The sequence below is a fragment of the Empidonax traillii genome, unplaced genomic scaffold, assembly GCF_003031625.1.
Source record: "Empidonax traillii isolate 1590-97213 ecotype Southwest subspecies unplaced genomic scaffold, ASM303162v1 scaffold238:size1398292, whole genome shotgun sequence".
Classification (NCBI taxonomy): Eukaryota; Metazoa; Chordata; class Aves; order Passeriformes; family Tyrannidae; genus Empidonax; species Empidonax traillii.
In genome coordinates, this window is record NW_020955431.1 from 13,888 (window position 1) to 37,241 (window position 23,354).

A 23,354-nucleotide genomic window follows, 5' to 3' on the forward strand; every position below is an offset into this window, starting at 1 on the left:
TGGTGCTGAATGCTTCTGCATACACAGTTGCCTCACTTGGAGGTAAGCTTTGGCTCCCAGTCCAGCAAAGTCCTTGAAAGGAGGGCAGGAATTTGGACTCCAAAACTTAGGCTGCTTGCCTGTCACCAGCACATGTTTTCTTTACATGAGTTAGGCTTTGACTGTAGCACAAGCTGTGCAAAATTTACCGCTTGTGCTACACTGTCCAACTTTGTTATTCACATATTCCAGCAGTTTAATACTCAAAAGGCCACAAACAACCCATTTAAATTGAGAATGGATTAATTTACTTTTGTAGCTATTGTTTACCTTTGTAAATGGACTATTGATTCATAGCCAGGCTGTTATTTTTATTTGAAAAGACATGGTCCCTTTCTCACAAGCAGTTTCAGCTGTTTCCTTTTGATGTTTGTCAGTCTTTCCTTTTAAAATCAGTGGAATCCAAAAGTTCCATTTAGCAGATTTTTGACTGTTAATATCATTTGCCATCTTAGTCCTGACTTCAAGACTGACAGCTATTTGGCAGCAGTTCAGTGCCCTCCAACGAACTACCTGGCATAGACTTAGTTTTCAGTTATTCTGGCTTTTGATTTCTCTTTGTTAAAACATAATTCCTGCTCTTCCTGCTCTCTTCTTAAAAAAAACCCTTCTGTATAAGAGATCTTCAGACATTAAAGAACCATGGAAGTTATGGAAATCTGGATATCAGTATATTAAATGCTTGGAGGCAGAATGAAACAGATCTGCAAAATTCTGAATAAAACGACTTCTCCATTGTTCTAGAGACAGCGCTCTTTAGTGCATCATTTACCATCATTTTTGTTTTCCTTTGTGTGTGTTTGCTCTGAAAAGCCTCTTTGCCTTCCCAAAATGAATCTGTAGGAAGGAAGAAGTTATTTTTTTTATTTTCCTTGCTGGAGGGTGAATTAGACCTTCAGACAGCTTTGAAAGACTCATTTGAGCATTGTGCAATAACAAAGCAGGAGGAAGAACTAGTGTGTGGCCACAGGCCATTTGAAATTAAGTGACAAGCCATGAGGTCTCTGCTCTTTGTGGGGCCTTTTCTGATTTGAGCTAGAGCTTGCCTGGTTAAAATTAATCTGTGCACTTGTGCACACAGATTGCTACAGTCTGATGTGCAAACTTACATTCATATGCTGTATTGCTGCCCATGAAAATAACAAAAATCAATGTCTCTTTCTGATCGATTGTGTTTTTGTTTAAAAAACAACGCCTCTGTCTGCTTGGCAATGGTGAAGGGAGACACTCTTCTGTAATTGTTTATATAAACAGTCTATGCACAAAAGATTATTATTCTGACATCCAGCAGATTGGACTACTACATAGATTGCATTATGTTACTCAGCAAAAAAGAGCATATAAAAACAAGGAGACTTGGTCCTTTTTATACAGGAGAAAAATTGCTAGAAACCTGTCAAGTCCTTAAAGAAGGAAAGATGTCTACCTGACATCACTATTATTATCTGCTATTTTGGTTTTTACCTTGGTTGTAACAATGCTCTTTTATCAACTTTTCTTTTTATTGGTTTCATATTTCTGAACTGGATTTTTGTTTGTGTGTGTGGATTCAGGATAACGTTTGTAGGGTTTCCTTGGGTAATCCCCATCCACATGGGGCTCCACATGTTCAGTAGAAAATCCCCATCTACATGTTCAGTAGGAGAAAATGAGTAAGCAAATAAGATGAGGTTAAGCTTTTAGTGTATCTCTTAACAGTCAGAGAGTTGGTCACCATCTCTGAGCCTCCTGTGGAGCTCAGCAGAAAGGTGTCTGTCTGTGTGCACTGTGCACTGGTTTGGGTATTTACACTGGCAGCTAAGGTGACCAAAACCCAGATTTTAATTCTTAAGAAAAAGACAGATCTGGACAGTTTCCTTTAGCTTCCTAGGACAAGAACTCTGTAAATGCGCAAGGTTGAAGCTGTAGGAGTTGGAAGGATTCTCTTAGTTTAGAAGTTAAGGTAGCTGGGTTACAAAGTACTACTTCTATTATGAAGAGATAGCATAGCCTTTGTCCTCTGAGGGGCTTGGGAACAGGACAGTGTTGCTTAATACTCTTGTACCAAGGGAAGCTTGAGGTCACATTAGCTGGGTTGAAGGGTCAACATAACAGACCAGGATGCATCTAACAGGGTGTGTTGTTATCCAGCAGTTGCCTCTGATCATCTGAAATCACGTATTTTAAAATAATCCCAAACTATTCCAAAATCTTCCTGTGAACTGTGCTAATGGAAACAAGCATAAAACCTAGCTTTAAAAATGCCTTGGTCTGCTACACCTTGGATCTAATCTGTGCTCAGCACAGGAATGGAAAAGGCCACCAGGGAGATGGTTGATAGAAAAGGTTGCTGCAGCTTCCGTCATGGACTGAAACACATGGGGTCATGAAGCTGAGCACTGCGAATGTGCCTGAGAAGACACTCTTCATAAACAGGGACAGGGAGGACATGTAGGAGGTGCATCTTGGCTGTAGGTAGCTGTCTGTTGGCAGTCAATCTTCGTAGAGACATTTTCTGTCACATTCTGGTTCCCTTCTAAAGGTCCTTTCCTATGGATGCTAACTCTTGTATTTGTAGTGTGACCTGTGTGTTTACAAACAGCTCCTTTTACAATCAGTTCTACAAAGGACCTTGAGCAGAAAAAAGGACAGGTTTGGGGTCATAACATTGTGTGCATTGACGAGGAACACAGAGATACAGAAAAGCAAAGCTGATTGTAATTTGGGTGGTTGGAAATTCACCATGAGTCACCAGACATGGTGAGGGCTGAAGGAGCCCAAGCATGTAAGGATGATTATGGAGTATGACATTTCCATCTTAGAAATGGCTTGATCAGTTGAAAACATTTCAAATTGTAGTTCAGTACTTCACTTTGATTATGGTTTTTAAGAAAGGAGGTTGGCTTCAGACATGAGACAACTGGATTCTATCCCACTGAAATTAGCATGAGACTAGCTGAAAGATGTGGTATACTTACCACAGTGAGGATAAATCAAGGTCCTACTATGAACAACAGCATTAATTATCATCCTCTTTATGGCATACCATTGCCCCTTCTTCTGTCTCCTCTAAAAAGCACATCAAAATATGGCCCAGCCATCTTTTTCCTTTTTATGCTGACGTGTATGTAGTGGTAGACCTAGTTTTCTTTGCCTTAGAATAAACTCAGTTGTGATTACCTTCAGTCCCTTTACCTGAGAGAACTGGGAATCATAGAGTCCATATCTGCAGTGTGTAGCAAAATCTTTTGTTGACAGGTTTTGCATCATGACACCTTGAAATTTGGTTTTGAAAACATAAAAAAGTTTGATGGCTACTTTGTGGTCTCTCAAATGTTGCCTGCCACTGCATGTTTTGTGAAAACATTGGTAATATAATTTGGTAATACTATTGTAGCCGTGATGATTTAAAGGTAAGTGAGATGTGCAAGTTGTGTGGAACAGTGACAAAAATCTTTTCCTATGCATTGTATAAAAATAACATAGAAGTAGCTTTGAGGGGAGCCAGCTGTACTGCAGTTTTATTTGAAGTTTCTCATATAAAATTTAAGCCCAGAAGGTAATACTTTTTGAACAAATTGTCAAGTTAATACCAATACCCAATTTAAAAAAAAACCCAAACCTTTCACTTTTCAGACACAGAATGGGTTCCTTAAGTGACTCCAGGAAAGTCAGGAGTTGCTCAAAAACAGCCCAGAAACTTTTTTTTTTTTTTGAGGCATCTGTAAACATGCTTTCCTTTCTGTAGTAACATAGATTTTCATGTTCCAAAACAGAAAGGCTTCAAAGTACTCTTAAGAGAGTTGTAGAAAGTCTTGGTTTTCAATGTTATAGATATGTCTGTAACAAAACATCTTAATTCTATATTTTATCTGTTCCAGCATTTCAAGTTGCAAGTTGTAAAGAATATTTTGACTTTTGGTGTTGTTGAAGAAACATAATGATAGAAAGAGATAGAGGAGTGCAGTGTTCTTTTGCCTGCTTTAATAATGCAAGCAGTTTCGGTGTCTGTTGTGATTGTTGATCAAAGATTTAGTTCAGGAGCAGCACACAGTGCCCTTTAACAGGGTCCTCCAGCCTGCTCCTGTCTTCCTTACCACCCTCCTTGTAGCATGAGCTATGCAAAGCATGAAAGAATTGTGTGTCCTTCCCTGCCCCCCTCCCCTTTTTCATTTATTTATTTATGAAAGAAGGAAGACTGGGATGTCCTCAGATGATAGAAATCTGGGAAGTACAGAGGAATAGCTTGATGCAGAGGGTGAAGGGAGGTCATGAGAAAAGCGGTCTGGGATAAATTTAATGACCTCACATGGGAAAAACGAGCTTGGGTAATGCACAAAAATCACGAAGGATCCTCACAAATAGCAAAGTTATTGTGGAGAAGTCTTGACATAAAAGCGAAGAAGTGAAGGTGAATGATTGGTGGATATGGAGCAAAACTGAAAGGATATACCCAAAAATTCTAAAAAGCATCTGTGGAGGGGAAAAAATGAAGAGCGAGGTGGCTCTGGTATATTTAGTATGTTTGATTTATGACACTAATCAAGTGATCTTGCATTAGGGTATTTTCCTTTTTAATTGCATTTTGTTTACAGAGAATCTGAAAAAAATTTGAAGGGGAAATTTCTTATTCTACTTTTTCCTCTTCAGTCTGAAAACCTTTCCTACATAGGAAGGAAAGACATTTCCAACTGTATTTCATTCATCCATTGCAAACTGGAATTTTCTTGTAATTTTAGGTTTACTTGAAAAAGTGTATTTTGATCCATAAAACTTCTTACGTCATTTAGATTTGTTTGGCATCAAACTAAAGTAAACTGATTGTGTCTTTCTTAAAAAAAAACCCAAAACTCTCTCACATTAGACAGGACTACTCTAACCATGTTAAGTTTTGCTGGAGTATTTCTGTGGGTATCAGCACTCTCTGTGAGCTCTTGAACCTTCTTGTTTCTCAATGTTTGAGGAACTCTGGGATGATTTCAAGACACAATCAAATTTCAAAACCAGTCAAAGAATTGATGAAAAATCTCTTCCTTTCTGAAGTACATATTTCATTTTGATTCTTGTGGTGCCATTGCCTTACTCAGTATCTAAATAAGAAGACACGGTTTGAACACCTAATTTTTCAAGTCCTTGTAGAGGATCAGGAAACAATCTGGTTTTCTCTTTTTGTGCTAAAAAGGGGTAGCAGGAATGTCTGTGGCTTGTGAGCTGAAGTGTTTTGGGAGATGAATTAGCAATATCAAATGTCAGTAAAAATTTGAAAGTGTAAAAAGAACCCAACCTAAACTATGGTAATCAAACTGCTGCACTGGGACTCAATCTGAGTAATTCAACTTCCATTTATTCTTTGGTTTAAATAAATACATTAGTGGTGATCTGATAACAGGTTGTTACCAAAATAGTTCGAGAGTTTGTGTGTGGTTCTGTCTGAAGTGTCAAGTCAGTCTTATGAAGGGAGTAGTGAACTGTCTTGTTCACTGCCACAGATTTAAGGGGTCAGGCTTGTGATAGGACTTCTTGTAATAGTATTTCCCTGAAAAAAAATCTCAAACTATTTAAATTGGAAATCTTCAGAACTCCTATGTCTGCTTGCTAGTGCTCTGGCAGATGTATGAGCATTTCTCCTATTCATAACAGTTTTGGAGTGCTTTCATTAAAATAAGTAATTATTGACTGCCAGAATCAGATTAGAAACTGCAAAGAACAAAAAGAAAATTTAGATTACTCTCTTATAAGTAAAGTGGAAGTGACATTCTTATGTGAAAATACCTTTTCTGAAATGTCACCTGCCTTGTGATGTTAGCATAATATAGTAATTTAGAGGTCTTGCTTTTGACTGCAAAGAGCTTTAATTTGCCATGTGATGGTGCCTGGTGCAGAAATAATGGTCTGGAGACAATACATGTCCACTAAACAGCCCTGCATTTTTTGTGTATCTTAATACTGGTTTAGCTTGCTGCTGAGGTGCCTGGATTTGCAAAACTGGAAGGTCTGCCATACAAGAAGGGGGTTGTGTTGGGTGGCCTAGAGAAATTATAGATACCCCATTCTTTAAAGTGTTCAAGGCCAGGTTGGACAGAGACTTCTGGAAGATTTGTCTTCTAATATGAACTTTTAAAATAATTGGAATAGTTTTTAATAACGATGCTGCTTCAGCCGATTGATACCTTGCTGAACTACCTTGAGTAAAGGTGGAACTTCCACTTCTCCTTAGTCCATGCAGATACCTAGTTGTGGCTACGCCTGTATTGGATTGTGACACTTGGTAGGTGATAAATGTGATGCACTATGTTTATGAAGAATATACTTTTTTTGTGCTCTTGCCTTGGGATGAGGAACCTGTTTTTTGAAGGCCTGAGTTTGTTTTCTTGTGTCATAATTTGGTGATTTGAGCACATTTAACTCATTGTGCAAAGAGATAGTACATACTCAGAGCACCAGAAGACTGGAACAAAAAGTTGCACCTGTTTCAGTAGAGGTTGTGATTCTTCACATTTCTACTGAAAGAAAAATATATAGAGACGGAATTTTTTAAGTAGTCCTGAGGACATGTCCTAAGCATAACACCATGAGGTGATTGTTTCTGCTATTCACCAGGTCTCTGTTATTGCCAAAATACACTACCTGTAGCCAGCTGACTTCATTTAATACAAGAACTTATATTATTCTCAGCATTGACTAATATTCTGGAAGCATTTGTATAATTTTTAAAAAGTTAAGCTTAAACCAGGTGAAAGACTGCCTCATGTTAAATGAGTGTGTGCAGAAGTGGGCTGTTGTCGCCTCTTCTGATATTTACTATTTAAAATAGGAAAAGCAAGAAAAATTGCTATGTGTAGCCCATGGTGATGCAGCGCTTTACCACAGGAAGATGTGTGCACTGAAGGCGTAGAGTCGTTGCTTCAGTATAAAGTTAGGTGGTGTCATGTTTCGTGGGGATTTTTTTATTTGCTTCTTTGCCATGGCATGTCATGCAGTTGTGATGGTGTGCCTCAAGTTACTCTTTCCAAAAGACCTCAGACAGACTCTAATAAGGTAAAGAAGAAGATCTGTAGCAGTCTGTTTTATTGGTCATACTTGTACTGTAGTAATATAATTTTAAAAAAGCTTCTTGAAATTTTGCTTGTGCAATCTGTGCTGAAATATGTATCAAACAGAGGAATTTTGTTTTCAGAGACTTCCTTATTACTTATTTAAGAACCCAAGAGGGGTTGATCCCAGGAAATTAAGCTGTTGTCTCAGTGCTGTAATTGCCCTGCGATACGATCTTGTGTTGAAATGGTATCTCTCCTCTAGATGAAATCTTCTGAGCTATTGCACAGGATGGCGAGGGTTATAAAACACACAGATTGAAAGTTCACCGCTCTGTTAAAGGTACTTGAGTTACACTGAGAAAGGATATTCATTCCCCTTACAGCTAATAAAATTGTCATAACTTCAAGGACACCGCTGTAGTTCCCTTACCAAAAGCTCAAAGCTGCAATTTGTGTCGGGCCTGATGGAGGGTGAACAGGTGGATAATGGGGAGTGTAACAGCAGGGCAACAGTGAGAAAGGAGAGAGCTGATACACAGTGATAATTGCATGTTAATTAAGGAGAAGAAGAGGGAGGCCGCTAGTTGCAGGCTCTAAATGCTGTGGAAGAGGCTGACGGAGAGGAAAGGAAAATGTGGTCCCTGTGTCTCAGTGAGTGCCCTCGTGGAGGCTTGTACAGAGAAGAGGGAAGCTGCACGTGGGGCTGCATTTCTGTGGTGTGCAAGATGCCGCTTGCCTTATCCGTCCCTTTCTGGGTAGGGTGCTGTGGAGATGAAGAGAGAGCCAGTCCTGCTGTCAGCTTCACAGCTGGCTCCTGTCGGCGACGAGAGGGTTGACTGCTGATGAGGCATCTGTGCGTACATGTTACAGGGCTGGAGGCTGCGCAGCCTGGCTCTTCTCACGTACAGAGCAGGGCTGCTGAAGCCAGGTGTCAGCTCCCTGCCTGCAACCACAGAAAGGGTGTTTAACAAAATGAAATCAGTATCAGAGCAGTAACATTGCACACACCATACAATATATCAATTAATTTCATGTGCCACAGAAATATACCAGAAATTCTGGAGATAGCAGGCCTAATGTTATCTCCTACCTCATTTTAATGTGATTTTATTAGAAAAATGTATTGAAGTTGTTGGAGGGTGAGTGAGAAAAAACAGCATTCCAAACAGACTGTTGCAAAAGATCAGGTTACCACAGCTTAATGAGGTAAGGCAGTGGGAATGGGCATAAACTGCTACCTGAATGGTTTTAACTGATGCGTTCTCTAATTGTAATGGGATAGCAATGAATGCCTTATCAGGTACCATTGTGCATCAAACAAGTAATAAGTTACAGAAACACAGTGTTTTGGGAGTATCTGCCAGTTCACGTGCTTTTCTTGGAGGTTACTACCATATAATTGCTAGTGTCTACCATAATGTCTGATAACTCAGTTTTAAAAATTAGTAGTGGAGAAGGACTTACATGAAAATACAGACTTTTGCACCAATACTTGGGACACAGTCAGGTTTTTATAAGTTCAGTGAGTCCCTAAGCATGTGAGAAGCAGCTGTAGACCAGTGCTCAGAGGCATTACTGTGCAGCTGTAAGCAGCATTAAGGCAGGGATTTGTATAGCGAATGAGCTCTGTGTTGTAGGTGGGGTAATGTAATGGCCAGTCTTCGAGAACGAAGAACCGGAAAGCATGAGAACATGACAGAGGTGGAAACAACTTTTGCTCAGCTGTTGCTTTTCTTGAAAGGAGGAAATCAGGGGAAATTAGCTTTATCCAAAAGACTGCTAAGGTTTTGCAAACATGTCTTTGTTGTTGATCTGTTGTTGATCATTTGAGCAGAGTGTTAATCTGTTCCAGCCCGTGTGCAATAACAACTCTGGGGGGTGCTGTGTGCTTGCAGACCTACATTGGTTCGATAGTTGCCTCTGTGAACCCCTACAAGAGCATCCCAGGACTGTATGACTGCACGGCTGTGGAGCGATACAGCAAGCACCACATGGGAGAGATCGCACCTCACATCTTCGCTGTGGCCAACGAGTGCTACCGCTGCCTTTGGAAGCGCCATGACAACCAGTGTATCCTCATCAGGTAAATGGCAGCTGCTGCTGCACTGTTTATCCCTGCCAGTGAGCCTTCTAAAGGGGATTTGGGAGCATAGGTTTGGACGGTGTGGAGAGGAGAACCTTGAAAGAAATCAGGCTTTTAAAACAGCAGAGTTTCAAAAGAGTTCTGAACTTGCTCTGTATTGTTCTGTGAGCCTCTAAAAAATTGTTTATTTTTCTTACACGTCTTAAAATTCCATTGAGTGAATAAATCTATTACATTTTTGAGCATTTTTACTACTTACCTATCTAAGTGCTTTCCCACTGGTTTAAACATCCCTGTGCAGCTTGGAAGTTTGTCACCACTAGACCCTGATTCCTGTATGGAGAGAAAAAGAAAAAATAACCCACCACTCTTGAGAAAAGCAGTGAAAAAAATAGCAAAAGAGAAAACCCTCCACCATTTCAGCCACTTAATTCTGCCTGATTAATCTTCCTTGCCTAATCTTGTTGTGCTTTAATTTAATAGTGATTTAATAGCTTCCTGTTTGATCCACTGTGTCACTGGTGTTCAGAATCTCCCTGCTGCCGAGTATACGGTGGGAGCAAGTTGGCATTTCAATAGCTTCTCCCTGCTTTCAGCCCCTCCTTCCTGCTGGCTCCAGAAGAGCTGAAAATGCAGCCAACTCTTTTCCCATTCCCTAGCCTGCCAGCTCAGCTGCGTTGGCTCGCACTCAGGCTGGGAAGTGCCGGATCAGGAGGAGCAGATCGGTGGTAATGGCAGCGTGGCACCAGCCACTGCACTCTGGGCAGGGGGTGATGATCAGAGGGGTGAGAGAGTGCATATTTCCCCTCCCTTTCCTCTCTTGCCTTCACAGCTTTTTTGTGATTAAGCCCATTCGTTTTCACCTTCCTGCAGCACAAAGTTAAATGTGTAGAGCTCTTCAGATGCAAGTTGACACAATTTTGGCTGTCTCCTGACCTCCCCAGGAGCCCTTGCGACAGCCGTGGGACTGCGGCATGGGGCAGTCAGTGGGAGAGAGAAGGGATAAGGCAGAGTGAGAGCAGCACCTTTTGCAATAGGCAGTTTCTACTGACATTTGAGGTAACAGGCCAGGGTGCAAGGGGGATTTGGAGCATGAGGTTCAACACCCAGTCTGTTGTTAGAAATTTGGATCAGATGCAACGTAGCCAAGTCTGGTTCCAGCTTTCTGCAGGTTCTCAGGTTGCAGTCCCCACCTGCCCTCTCTGCTAGGCAGATTCTGCCTGGCAGTGGAAAGGGGTGCTGAGTGTTTTTTCAGCTTTCGTTAACTTTTTATTTAATGATTTAATTAATAATTCAACTATTTTTCCTTTTCATTATTTAATACATAGTCCTGTACATATAAAGCTGAGTCCAGGTGACAGTCCAAGAAAAAATGTAATGCACAGAAATCTTTATTGTGTGAAAATAGCTATCCTGGAGTTATGATTTCATGTTTTACTTCCAGGTAGCATTGCTTGTGAACAGTCCATATACCCAAATTTAGGGAGCCAAAATAATTTCTGGTGGCCTTGGGTACTTTTGCCATTCTGTACTGGCCTAAGTATTTTACCTTTCATTCCAGTTCCCCACAAGCTGACAAGAGAAAAACAGGTTATGTCCTAAAATGGACACAAGCAGAAGTCTCTGATGTTCCAGAGGAGTCTCTGGCAGTCTCCGCTCTGTAAACCATATGCTTTGATACAGATAAGCCATAATATGGAGAAGTTTTGCATTAGCAGTCCCTTTGAAAATTGTTTGCTGTGGTCATGGATTAAAACAATGATTTGAAAAAGTTCAGGGTTTCAGACAAGTACCACAATACAACCTTATAAGGGTATCTTGTTTCTACAGAAATTGAGGGAATGTGCAATTCAAATAAAAAGTCAACTCTACTTCCATAAAACAGTATTGTCTGCTGTATCTTTGAAGGACTCAGAGCAGGATTTTTTTTAAATTACCGAAGGTTTTCTGTGGCCCTTATGAGATTTAGGAAAGTCCCTGTGGTCATATACCTAGAGTTTAGGGCATAGGAAGTGAAGGTGTAGCAGTGTGCTTGGCAATTCAGCATCATGGTCATTCCTGAATCTTTACTGGCTTAGCATTAGATGTTGCAACAAGTCACCAGCACTGTAACTTTTTTGGTTACTATTGGCATTTGAAAAAAATGGTCAAGAGGAGCTCTTTAGTGTTTGAACTCCGACAAATATTCTGGTCTTGTATTTAATGTAAGAGATGTTAAAGAGGAAAATTTTGTTGCATCACAAAAACACAATAGTTAAAAAGAGTGCTAGTGTAGGTTGCTCGTGTAGGCTTCACGTTATGATCGGCAGTTTCACCTGCTCCTGACCTTGGGATCTAAGCACTCAGTAGCAAGTTGTAACACCCACAAAAGGGAAGGTGCTTGGAAGTCTTTCTTATGATCCTCTGGACTTGAAGTGCCCCCTGCTGGCACTCGGAATTAGCTCAGCTTTGCTTTGGAGCTGCTCTCTTCAGGCATTGAGTTCAAAAACCTATGAAAAAGCTTCTAGTGTTTTGAAATATTGATATTGGGATATTTGTCTGGCTGGGGAAGGATGAGAGGGTTAAGGCTAGAACTTGACTTAAAAACTGTCATCATAAAGACTGGAAATATAATATAAATGTGAGACCATTTTTCCAGTTTAACCACCCAGACCAGAGGTGAGAAGGAAGGAAATGCAGAAAAGATTGTATTAAATGGGGTCACCCAAAGATGCTTAATTATTTGTCTGTGTAAAACAGGCATTTTAATTCATGCTAATGCTGCATAGAAATGACTTAGCAGCCTAAAATGTTAACAGAATAGCACACTGAAGAAGTGTACACAGCTGGTGCATAAGAATATATACACGGTTGTGAAATGGTATTTTCACTCTCCCAGGCTAAAAAATGTTTATCTGGCTATTGAAATAAGGTTGTCTTGTAAAAGACAAAAACGTCCACATCAATGAATGATTGGTTTTATGTTTGTGTGAACCTTACTGTGGGGTGCAATTTCATTTAAAATGGGGGAAAAAAAGCCCACCATGTTAAAAAAAGGTGATCTAGTCTATGCAGAAGCAAACACGTGCACTTCTTTCAGATACAATAGCAGTCAATCCACTCCAGAGCACTCAAAAAGAAGTGTAAAGCAGTCAAAAAAACCCAGCAACATTCAAGCTGAATAACATTCAAGTCAGTGCTGTGAGTGGGAAATCACAGCCTGATAGCAGTTTGTTCTCTCTTGTCATCTGATGGCCTCACAGTTTTTGTTATTGTTCAGCTTGAAAATCAATGTGAACCAAACTCCTTATGTGGGGCCCCAGACTTGTGATGTGAAGATGTTCTTAAGAGACTGTCACACCAAAACTCAGATGTGCATTTGACAAACTATATTTGCTGAAGGGGCCTGTTTTGTCTGTGTGTATCTGTCTTAGGGTTTTAAAGGCAGTAGACAGAACAGAGAAGTGATTTAGAGTAGCGTTATGCTCTTCAGAATGAGGAGTCTCTTCCAGTGACCCCTGTTTCCACTGCGGCAGTCGGGAGTCCAGGCTGCTGCCCTTAGCGTGATGCCCTGTGTAGAACGTGTCACGGAGAAAGCCTAAAGTTCTAAGTGGGCGCCTTCTGGGTTGCTGTCAGACCTAATATGTTCACAGTACTGAGGGAAGTGATGTGGAACAAGCTGGGCACTTAAACTCATGGGGTGGAAAGGTTGCTGGAAAGGTTGCACTAAAAAATTCACCCTTTTACTGACCTTGGCAACTTCTTGTAGGCGTGAGCTTTCTAAGGTCTCTGAAAGATTGATCCCACTTACCCCACTGTTAGTGTATGTACTGTAGGTTGAGTAAACAACTTTAAAGTTTAGCATGCTTGTTCTTGATTTTAATTTCATAATAAAACCCAGCTATTATTAAAGCATTTTGTAAAGAAAAAATGTAGACACAACTTGATATACGTAAAATTATGGGTCCTGAGCTCAGCAACACCACGCAGTGATGAGATCTTACTGTCCTGCCAGAGGGCTTCAGGAGTCCACCCACTCAGTGCTCAGTAGTAATTGCAAAACTGAATAGGATGGAGCAGTTACTGTTAAATGAGTAGAGAACATTGGGTAAATCCTTTCCTTGGATAGATCCAGACTTTGTGGAACTGGAGGTAGTTCAGAGGAAAACAAAAAAAGCAATCAAAAGTATAACATGGCTCTGTATGTGGGAAAGGCTAATGAAGACAGGCAACTTGAGTTTGTTGGGGCTATCCATCAAGTCAGGCATGTCAGAGACAGTGCTGGGATGAGCTGTTGGTATTTCCTTCTAATATGAGAACATAGAGGCTTCAAATGAAGCTAATAGAAGGTGGATCTGAAACAAGACACGTTCATGTGCTTTTTAAGGGACTGTGGCTAGAAAGTCATAGCAGATTAATCCATTGAGGGTTACAAGACACATAGAAACAGGGTTAGATCAAGAACCCTCTGAACAGGAAATAACTGGAAGCTAGAAGAACACAAGGGATATATCACACATCTTCCCAGGGCATCTCATTTGGCAACTGTTAGGGATAGGACAGTGGGCAGGTAGGTTCAGCCTGAACCAGTTTTGAGTCTCTCCTGCTCTAAGAAAAAAATCAGAGCATGTAATTGTGTCTAATACCAACTGTACCAGAGATGGGTGCAGTAGATATTTTTCCAGTGGCTTTGAATATCTCACTTGTAGGCTGGCTCTCAGTTACAGTGGGGTATCTTTCAGTTTCCGTCGCAAGGGACAGTGAGTGGGGGCAGAGGAAGGATGGTGTCAGTGAAAGAGGTGATGTCCCCCTTGGCACCCTATCCCTGCTGTGGAGCTATACACATGGTTCAGAGGAAGAGAATTTAGGCAGGAAGAGGTACGTATCACTTGAGGATTTCTTACACTGGACAAGGGTAATGCAAAGGTTTGTGGAGCTCTTTCAAAACTGCGAGTAGAAATGCTTTGTATGAGGAGTGAATATTAAATAGAGCAATATTAAATATTTGCTTCGTTGGCAGAAGAACATGAATAAGTGAGGGCCTGCAAAGAGAAAGGGAAGGAATACCAAAAAGGCCAGATATCAAGGGTAAAATTGCATAAAAAATACTACAGAATTTATATGATGGGTGAATCACAGTTGCTGGAACATATCAGCGGGCATGAAGTTTTATGCAGCATTTTAAAGACTCTGATTCTTCTTGGGAAACACTTAAATCTCGGCTAAAACTCCATGCCTCATTATGTTTTCTGAATGTCTCTTTGCTGATTTTTTTTTTAATTGTTGGCATTCATTTGCAGAAAAATGCCATGTTGTTTTCTTGCTTTTTACTAGAAAGTATCAGTATACTTTACTGTAATCTGTAATTCCTGGGGTCACCACTCAGCAATGGCACAACAGAAGTCTGTCAAATTATCTAAGCTTACTCCACATGCCCAATAGTGTTCAGTAAAGTCAGTCAAAAAATTCCTGCTTGCTACAATGAATAAGATGGGGTAAGACCAAAATGTAACCCCTCTCTTTGGAAGTAAGCTGGAATTAGGTAAAGCTTTATTAAGAATTAGGAAAACTAGAAATTAAGCAGCAGTTTAGGATATAATGTTATGACTTCAGATGAAAAGCAAGCAAACTAGACAAACTATACTTGCAAGTTATATTTCTTAATGGTTCACACTGGTTTTAGTCTACATAAATGAAGGGAAATGATGTGGGGGAAAGGAGCCAAATTTATACTTTCACTTTTTGGAGTGTTGGTTTTGAAGAGAAACTGAGTATATTGCCTTCTATTTGTATCACCAAGGTTACTCATTAACAGTTTGTTTTAAAAATGTCAATTTAGCATTATCAAATAGCTTTGTTCTCCTGTGGGTGAAGATGAGATATTTTACATCTCTAATGGTGATAAGAGGTGAAAACTGTTCATATTTTGAACTCACACTAATCTAGTTTGTTTGAATAGGTATATAAAAAGTTTGAATAGGTATATAAAAAGTTTGTTTAAAGGATATGTTACTCACTAAGAATTTCAGCATTAATTATAGTAGTAGCCTTTATGTGTTAGAATATGCACTGGGGTCTCTAAACTTCTCCTTCACCTTCTCACAGCAGGGCTCCTTCATTAGCTAGATTGTTGCTATGTAATTCCAAACTTTCCCAGTTTAATTCATAGCCTGGTCTTTATCCCTGACTATTGCAGTGTCTTTGTGGTGGGAAGTGTTCGACAATTGTTTGTATTCAGAGATCTCTTTGTTGCCTCATGAGTGTGTGTGCATATGCAATCAGTGCCTTGAAATGCTGTCTTAGCAGTGGTGTGAAGTCTAAAGACAGCTTTGGTTTTGCCTTGGATGTCATATTCAGGAAGCTTAAGGGGGTATTTTGCTTCCCTTTGACTATCACTTCTAATCACCCCAGTCTTCCTGACCTCCAGTAATGTAAAGTTTGGAGGGTTGGCCGGACAGAGAGCTTCTTCATTGGCAACTGGAACTGTGCAAACAATTTTCTCCTCTTCTTTCAGTGGCGAAAGTGGTGCTGGTAAGACAGAAAGCACTAAGCTGATTCTCAAGTTCTTGTCTGCAATGAGCCAACATTCACTGGAGCTGTCCTGCAGAGAGAAGACGTCCTGTGTGGAGCAAGCTATTCTTGAGAGCAGGTACTAGATCTATTTTTTTCCAGAAGACAGAAGCCTTGACATTGAAATAAGATCTTGCAATGTAATTAAATATACGTGTCTCTTTGTTGAACAATAAAATTAATATTGGAGATGGGAAAATACTCCATTACCTGGCTACTCTAGGTAGTCGTGAGCACAGTGGTATATCTGAATAAAGCAAAAATATTCAGAATTTTGAAATTATTGAAGCTTTAATGGGAGCTTTAATTTTTGTTTGGGGCTGAATTTGAGATAGTCAGAATAAGGAAATGGGTGATGGGAGGGAGAAACCATTGGTTCAGTTTGTGTAGCCTGAGGATAAGGTAGAACAAGATACAACATGGTGAGTATAAAGTCCTCAAGTGGTAATAGCATGCTGAGGAAAGGGAGGGTAAGGAGAACTGATAAAACAGATGAGTAAATGCATCAGATAAATTGGACACAATCTACAAAAGCAAAAAAATATTCTCTGTGTTCACATGAAATAATACACAATTCTAAACTATTAAAAACAAAATAATTTGAGATGCTATTACTTTTGTTTATCTTCCTTCATCTCTGTTATACATGCTGCATCTTGATGTAATTAAATTTTTTTTTTAATTGCCTTAGGACAAGGACTGTTTCCTTACATCTGTCTAGCAATTTGCATGTGCTGAGATTTCTTATTTCTATCATTTGAGTACTGCAGTGAGAATTGCATGCATCTTTTGAGCAATTTCAAAAGAACTGGCAAGTAGCAGTTACTACTCCAGAGCTGCAGAGTAGTTTGGTATGATTAATCTTCTTGTTGTGTGAATACTTGCATCTTTTGGTATGAAACTGAAATGCCCATTGCTAATAAATGGAGCATACGGCAGAGGATGTAGGCTATGGATGAGAGGAGTGCTAGAGGGGAGCTTGCCAGAGTGCTGTTCCTTTCACCAGTCCCATGTGAAATTGTTGGCATGTTGGTCACATGTTAACACTCTTGTCGTTCTCTGTTTTCACAGTCCAATTATGGAAGCTTTTGGCAATGCGAAGACTGTTTACAACAACAACTCAAGTCGCTTTGGGAAGTTTATTCAGCTGAACATCTGTCAGAAAGGAAACATTCAGGGAGGAAGAATTATAGATTGTATCCTCATTTGATGATTTGACCCCTGTTAGCAGGCAGCCCCCATGTATCTCCTTGGCGGAGGATTGAGAGAACTGGCTTGCCTTTGTCCGTTGACCTCATCACTGTTAAACTGAGCTGGTGTAGGTGGGAAAGGGAAGAAGCAGCACCAGATTCACGCATGCACACATGCATTTGTGGCAGTGTGGGGTATATATACTTACTCTTGGAGGACCAGCATTTTGCTACTGCCAGCATGGTGTGGCTCATACGCCTGTTCCTACATAGTGATCTAATTATTCAGTGAGCCTGAATTATTGGGGATAACCTCAGTCGTCAGCCATTTCCCTCATTTATTATATGCAAAGATAAGCTGCTTACTTCTCTGGAGAAGTACTTGAAAGAGCAGAGCTTCTGAATTTCTGCAGCATGAGTCTGGATGGGTTAAATCCTCGGATTTGCCCTGCATTTGGCAAAACTGGACTGTGAGCAGCTACAACAGAGCACCAGAGGTGTGGGGATGAGGAATATTCCAAGGGTATCCTACCTACTGTTTTAAACATAAGCTCCTTTTGCATTAGGACAAATTTAAGGTTGTTTAGGGGAAAGAAAAAGCAAAGGAAGCAGATGTCATTCAATATGCACAATGTCACAAGTCCAGTTTTGATGAAATGGAAGAGTCAAGAAGGTGTTAATACATTGATATTAGAACTGCTAATATTAATATCATTACTACTTTATTTATCTTGTTGTAGGCATGTTGTATGAAACATATTTAGCATGTTGTAAGAAAAGATGATGTGTGCTCTTCCTATTGTCTCAAATGAAAAAAGGAAGATTATAAATGGCTTCTGCAGTAATTGCTTTTTATTTTATTCCTTGACTAAAGCTTTTCTTCCTGGCTCTAGATTTATTGGAAAAAGTAAGTTGATGTTTGGTTTTTCTTAGTTAATTGTGTTTGATTTAATATTTTCTCTGAAACTGTGGATAAAAAATTTGTCCTTAAAAATGATCACTGTTTTTTACTTTGACAGAATCGTGTAGTAAGACAAAACCCCGGGGAAAGAAATTATCATATATTCTATGCTCTGCTGGCAGGGATAGAAGAGAGAGAGAAAGGTGAGTGGCAAAACACAAGTCACACAACTGTAGTGTCTTTCTCCAAGCAGTCAGCTGTGGTGACAGCATTGGAGATTTTAACTGCAGAAACCAACTAACCCAAGCAGAGGAATAGGTTATTTATTCAGCTGAGATTCAGTGAGTGTGAATTTGAGCTCAACTTGATAAAGCAACCTGCTTAGTCGAAGAATGTCACCGAGCTGCTGATGGTTTTTCTCCCAGCTTCTACTGTAGGCTTGAGAAAATTACTTGGGGACAGACATGCCTCATTCTTTTCAAACTGAATATTTTTGCTGTTAGTAAATAACTCCACAGCAACACAGATAAATAATTCTGGTTCCTCTAATCCTCTCTCATAAAGAATAAATCCACTGAACAAAAGAAATGACATTTGTATATGTGCAAAATTGCCTAAAGCTGTTCCAGCATCTCTCCCAAGCTTGCTGTCTTTGCATGCTAAAAAGTTAACTGCATTATGCAGCTAAATAAAACAAAACTTAGGAAAATAGCCCCCTATCATATTTTAATATAAAGCTTTGTCTTGTGCATCATCATCATTTCTGAGCACGTGAATTGTGAACTGCTTAACTCTGACATAGTAATTTGTGGAGTGCTTTTGTTTTGGCATTTCTTTTTGTTCACTCTCTTTTCTCTCCTCATTAGATGCTTTTTACTTATCTGTACCGGAGAACTACCACTACCTGAATCAGTCTGGATGTATAGTGGATAAGACAATCAATGACAAAGATTCTTTCAAGGAAGTCATTGTGAGTTGTTTTTCTAGTTCTTTTGCTTAAAAACACTGGAAGTTCAAGGTGCCAGGGCCTATTGACAGAGAATGGGACAAAGCCTTTTTGTGCTTTCCTGAATATGCAGCTTTCTCATTGAGGCACTGATCTTACAGGGATTCATATTTTCTCAAAATGCTTCACTGTCCTTTGGAACATGCTTTTACCTTCCCTCCAGTATTTCATTTTTCTGTCATTTCAAAGTGTGCTGTAATTTAGCAAAATTATTACATTTTGAAATTAAAAGAATATCTCTTGGGAAGTCACTGTAAGGCTTTTACATGCCTTTGCCCTTCCCTATATTGTTTTATATTATAGATTAGATAGATAGATAGATAGATAGATAGATAGATAGATAGATAGATAGATAGATAGATAGATAGATAGATAGATAGATAGATAGATAGATAGATATTTCACTGTTTCTCAATCCTAAAGCTTTGCCCAAATCATGTAGCATCTATTGGGTGGAGTCTGCAGTGCAGTGCAACACACAGGGAGTGAAGCACCTGTGACTCTTTTAAGTTGCAGCTGCAAAATCCAGTTGTATGGAGTGACTTACACAATAGAATAAAAGAAAACATAAACACAGATTAGAAACCAGGTCATGATGGAATCTCTTTGAATGTCTGTCTATCTTATACCCACAGCAATTAGTCTGTACTGACCACGCTAATTGCATACTGTAGCACCAAGATGATGCACATTAGATTTTAAAAATCAGACTAAACATTTGGTTTTATGCCCTTCACCAAACTGTTTTGGCTTAGCTGTGTTAATCTCTTTGCCAAATTGACAAATTAGTGTGTAGTGGATACGGCAGGTTTTTTTAGTGTAAAAAGCCGTCATTTTGTATGGCAGAAGGGTGTGTTGGAAAAGTTGGTAACTTATCTATATTGTTGTCACGTGCTAAAGTTGATTAGCATGACATTTAATTTGTGCTAATCATCCCAGGGTAGGCAGAGCATGAAATCAGTTGGGCAGGTGATGTTTGCCTGCTGCCCGCAGCGTGGGCAGGCTGGGAGCAGAGGCTGAGGTTGCCAGGCTGCATTCCCAGAACAGGAGGCAGGCAGAAACCCCCACAGTTCACCCTCACCTGTCTTTTCCTATTATGGTCATCTCCTTTGCCTATTTTTATTGCAGTTTAAGTCACGAAAATGTTACTTAAGGGAAACTTTTTTGTAGGAGACAGGGACGAGCTGCACGGTGACTGTGGAGATGAACTCCTAGTGCTGCTGCTTTTCTGTTGTGAAAGGTCTTCTTTACCAAATAAACCTTCAACCATTATCCCTACCCTGCTTTGAACTGTGGCATGAGTCTGAGGCTTTTCCATTTGTAAAGGATGATTTTTGGAACATAAAATGTGTCATGTGTCATCTGTCAGACACCTGCAGTGACTATAACATATCTGACTGTGGGGTATAAAATTGATCTGGTCTCAGACAGACTTGTATTAGACCCAGGTTTGGGAAATTGTGGTCATTTCAGGAGGCATACAATTACATACCCCATCTGTGTGAAAGAAAGCATGTGTTCCTCTTGTTTTAGTATTTCTTCTAATATTTTGCAATTTGCTCATTTACGTAGTTGAGCCTTGATCATTGCCATATTGTTTATTCACAAATTCAACACTTTTTGTATAGATTCCTTTCTTGCTCAGTTTTACTGGGAGTTGTCAGACCACATTGGTAAAATGCATGTTTGGGCACACACATGAGCAAATCTTACATGTTGCTGTGTTTCCTCCCCTATGCCTTGTTACCTACAAGGCTAATTGGCACAATTTGGTAAAAACAGACAAGAGGTTATCAATTAATAATTCAAATTAAAGTAATTGTGTCTGATGCACAACTCAGTAGGTCGTTCCAATATTTAAACAATTTTAGTGATTAATTTGAAAGCAAATTACAACATCATTACAGCATCAAAATGAGATGTCTTAGAAGCAGAGATACTTACATGTTTCAAGATGTTCCAGTGATGCCTTACAGTGTATTCAGTTTGGGATGAAACCAAAGGAATGGACTCCAGCCAGCCCTCTGTTAGTCCTGACTTGCTTTTCTAAGGCCTCTCATTTTTGAGTCTGTGTGCATGTTATTGAAGAAGCTCACATGTCATTCCAGACTGCAATGGAAGTGATGCAATTCAGCAAGGAGGAGGTACGAGAAGTTTTGAGGCTGTTGGCTGGCATTTTGCATCTGGGAAACGTTGAGTTCATAACTGCTGGTGGGGCACAGGTGTCCTTTAAAACAGGTGAGAAGGTTGTCCATCCAAGTGTTTCTTGAGGCTGTGAAAGTCATACTCATTGCCGGTTTATCTGAACATAACAAGGACAAGCAGTGAAAGGGTCTTACTGCTTTTTAACATCTTTAAATGTTGATTAAAATGTTATTTTTGGGGGGTGAGGTTTGACAAATAAGGAAAGTTAGTCTGCTGCTGGATGCTGTATCTTAGTTATGGAAGACTTTGGGCTCATATTTATTCCATTAATAGTAATGAAATTCCATTTGACTCTAATTCCTTCTTGAAATATTCTCAAGTTGATAAAACATAAGTGCTCAAATACATTTCTTTAACAAGATCTCTGCCAAAGGTATCTTTTGTTAGAGTTTTCAATACTTCAATTACAAATCTGAAAGTATGTGCTGGTGTGTCTAAAGATTGAACTGTGAGCATTTTACATGTTTGTTCAAGCACGGCAATAGAGAGTAGCATTACATACTGCTTATATACCACGTTATAGCAAAATTGAAAACTAAAGTATGCGTATAAGAAAAAAATTGCATTGCTTTATCCTCATCATCCTGAGGGAAGCTGAAAAGCATTCATGTGGACAAAGAGTCACTTACTGTTTGTATCGGGAAAAATGTGTTAGTGTAAGCAGTAAATTGTTCAAATCCTTGAGGTCTAACATTAAGAGGTAAATAAATATTTGACTTATTTGAGGTGGATTTCTACTGTTAACTCCCTTCAATTGTACATATTTATGCCTTTTCATGAGCAGCAAAACAATATCCTGGAGTTTCTAGTTGTGTTTTTGTCTCTAATCCCTGTCATTTTGGAAGCATCTTAAATGGTGGCAGTAGCAATAATAGTAAAAAAACTAATTGGTTTCATAACCTTAGACAAATACAAATATGTCCTTAAATGTATTTCTCTTTCTCTTTTGGCAGCTCTGGGTAGATCTGCTGAATTACTAGGGTTGGACTCCACACAGCTAACTGAAGCACTGACACAGAGGTCAATGATACTCAGGGGAGAAGAAATCCTAACACCTCTTAGTATACAGCAGGTAAAGGCATCTCAGTTTTGTCATGTTTTTAGGGTCTGTGAAAGATATGTCTCAGTCTTCAAGTCCAGAGAAATCACTAGACACTCAGGGGCAGGAGCTTAGCTCATACATCGGAGTTGTAATCAAAAGTACTACATAGATTTCTTTGGGAAGGGTGTTATCTCTATAGATCCCATCCTGTCATTCTGACCAGGGCTGGGAGCTTGGCTCTTGTTATCCTTATTAAGCCTGATTGCTTACTATTTTTTTCAAATTCTAATCATCTAGGCTGATGTTTTTCACTATCAACATTTGGGTCAGGTGGGTGGTCTTGAAATTTTCTGGAGAAATATTTTTGTCATTTACAAGAATGGGAGTAGAAATAGGTATGCATAACATTATGCTTACTTCTAGAAAAGGGTGAATTAAGGTATTATTTCCTACCCTTCTCTTTTCTTCCTCCAAAACTTAAGTTTATAATTTTCTAGATTTTTGAATGCTTTAGCCTTAAGATGTAATTTTAAAGCCACATAGGTATACATCTGTTTTAACTTAAACTGTTAAACTCTAATCAACTCTAATTAACCTTTTCAGTGTTAATGCAATTGCAATGTCGAGCTACATAGTAATACAAATCTGCTTACATTATACTTTGCTTTATGGTGTGGTAAGGACACTGACCAGCAAGGTCTGATGTGTCATGTGTTCCTTTTTTAACACAGGCAATAGACAGTAGAGATTCTATGGCTATGGCACTTTATTCTCAGTGTTTTGCTTGGGTCATTAAGAAAATCAATAGCAGAATCAGGAGCAAGGAAGACTTCAAGTCTATTGGAATTTTGGACATATTTGGATTTGAAAATTTTGAGGTAGGTTTCAGAAGCTTGTTTAAATTTATGCTGTATTTTTCTACATATCTTTGTCCTCTTCTCTGGAACTTGGTTATTAAACATGACTTACTTAAACCAGTCTCTTGTTTGCAAAGTAAAATACACACAAAACTGTATGCATTTTTGAAAATTTCTTGTCTCTTTAGGTAAACCGTTTTGAGCAGTTCAATATTAACTATGCAAATGAGAAGCTTCAGGAGTATTTCAACAAGCACATCTTTTCCTTGGAGCAACTGGAATACAGCAGGTAAGAGACAGGGAAGAAATTTGAAAGAATTTTGAGTATCAGCATTGGCTTGAGACCTCGATTTGCAGCTCCCTTAGCTTCCTTTGAAAATCTCTGTCTGGAGCTGTGTATTTTTTAAAAGCAGGCTGATTTTACTGTCATTTGCAAGATAAATACACCATGTCCTCCTATTTTTAT

General features: G+C 39.4%; 1 protein-coding gene across 1 annotated transcript in view; it reads left to right on the top strand.

Annotated features, from left to right (window-relative positions):
- Positions 1-23,354, top strand: part of MYO10 (myosin X) — a 93,044-nt gene that overhangs the window by 8,627 nt on the left and 61,063 nt on the right. The window contains exons 3-12 of the mRNA XM_027888433.1: positions 8,951-9,138; positions 15,632-15,766; positions 16,759-16,883; positions 17,771-17,784; positions 17,897-17,981; positions 18,645-18,748; positions 20,893-21,022; positions 21,943-22,061; positions 22,763-22,909; positions 23,077-23,177. Coding sequence (XP_027744234.1) covers positions 8,951-9,138; positions 15,632-15,766; positions 16,759-16,883; positions 17,771-17,784; positions 17,897-17,981; positions 18,645-18,748; positions 20,893-21,022; positions 21,943-22,061; positions 22,763-22,909; positions 23,077-23,177 — 1,148 coding nt within the window. The remainder of the gene's footprint in view (positions 1-8,950; positions 9,139-15,631; positions 15,767-16,758; positions 16,884-17,770; positions 17,785-17,896; positions 17,982-18,644; positions 18,749-20,892; positions 21,023-21,942; positions 22,062-22,762; positions 22,910-23,076; positions 23,178-23,354) is intronic.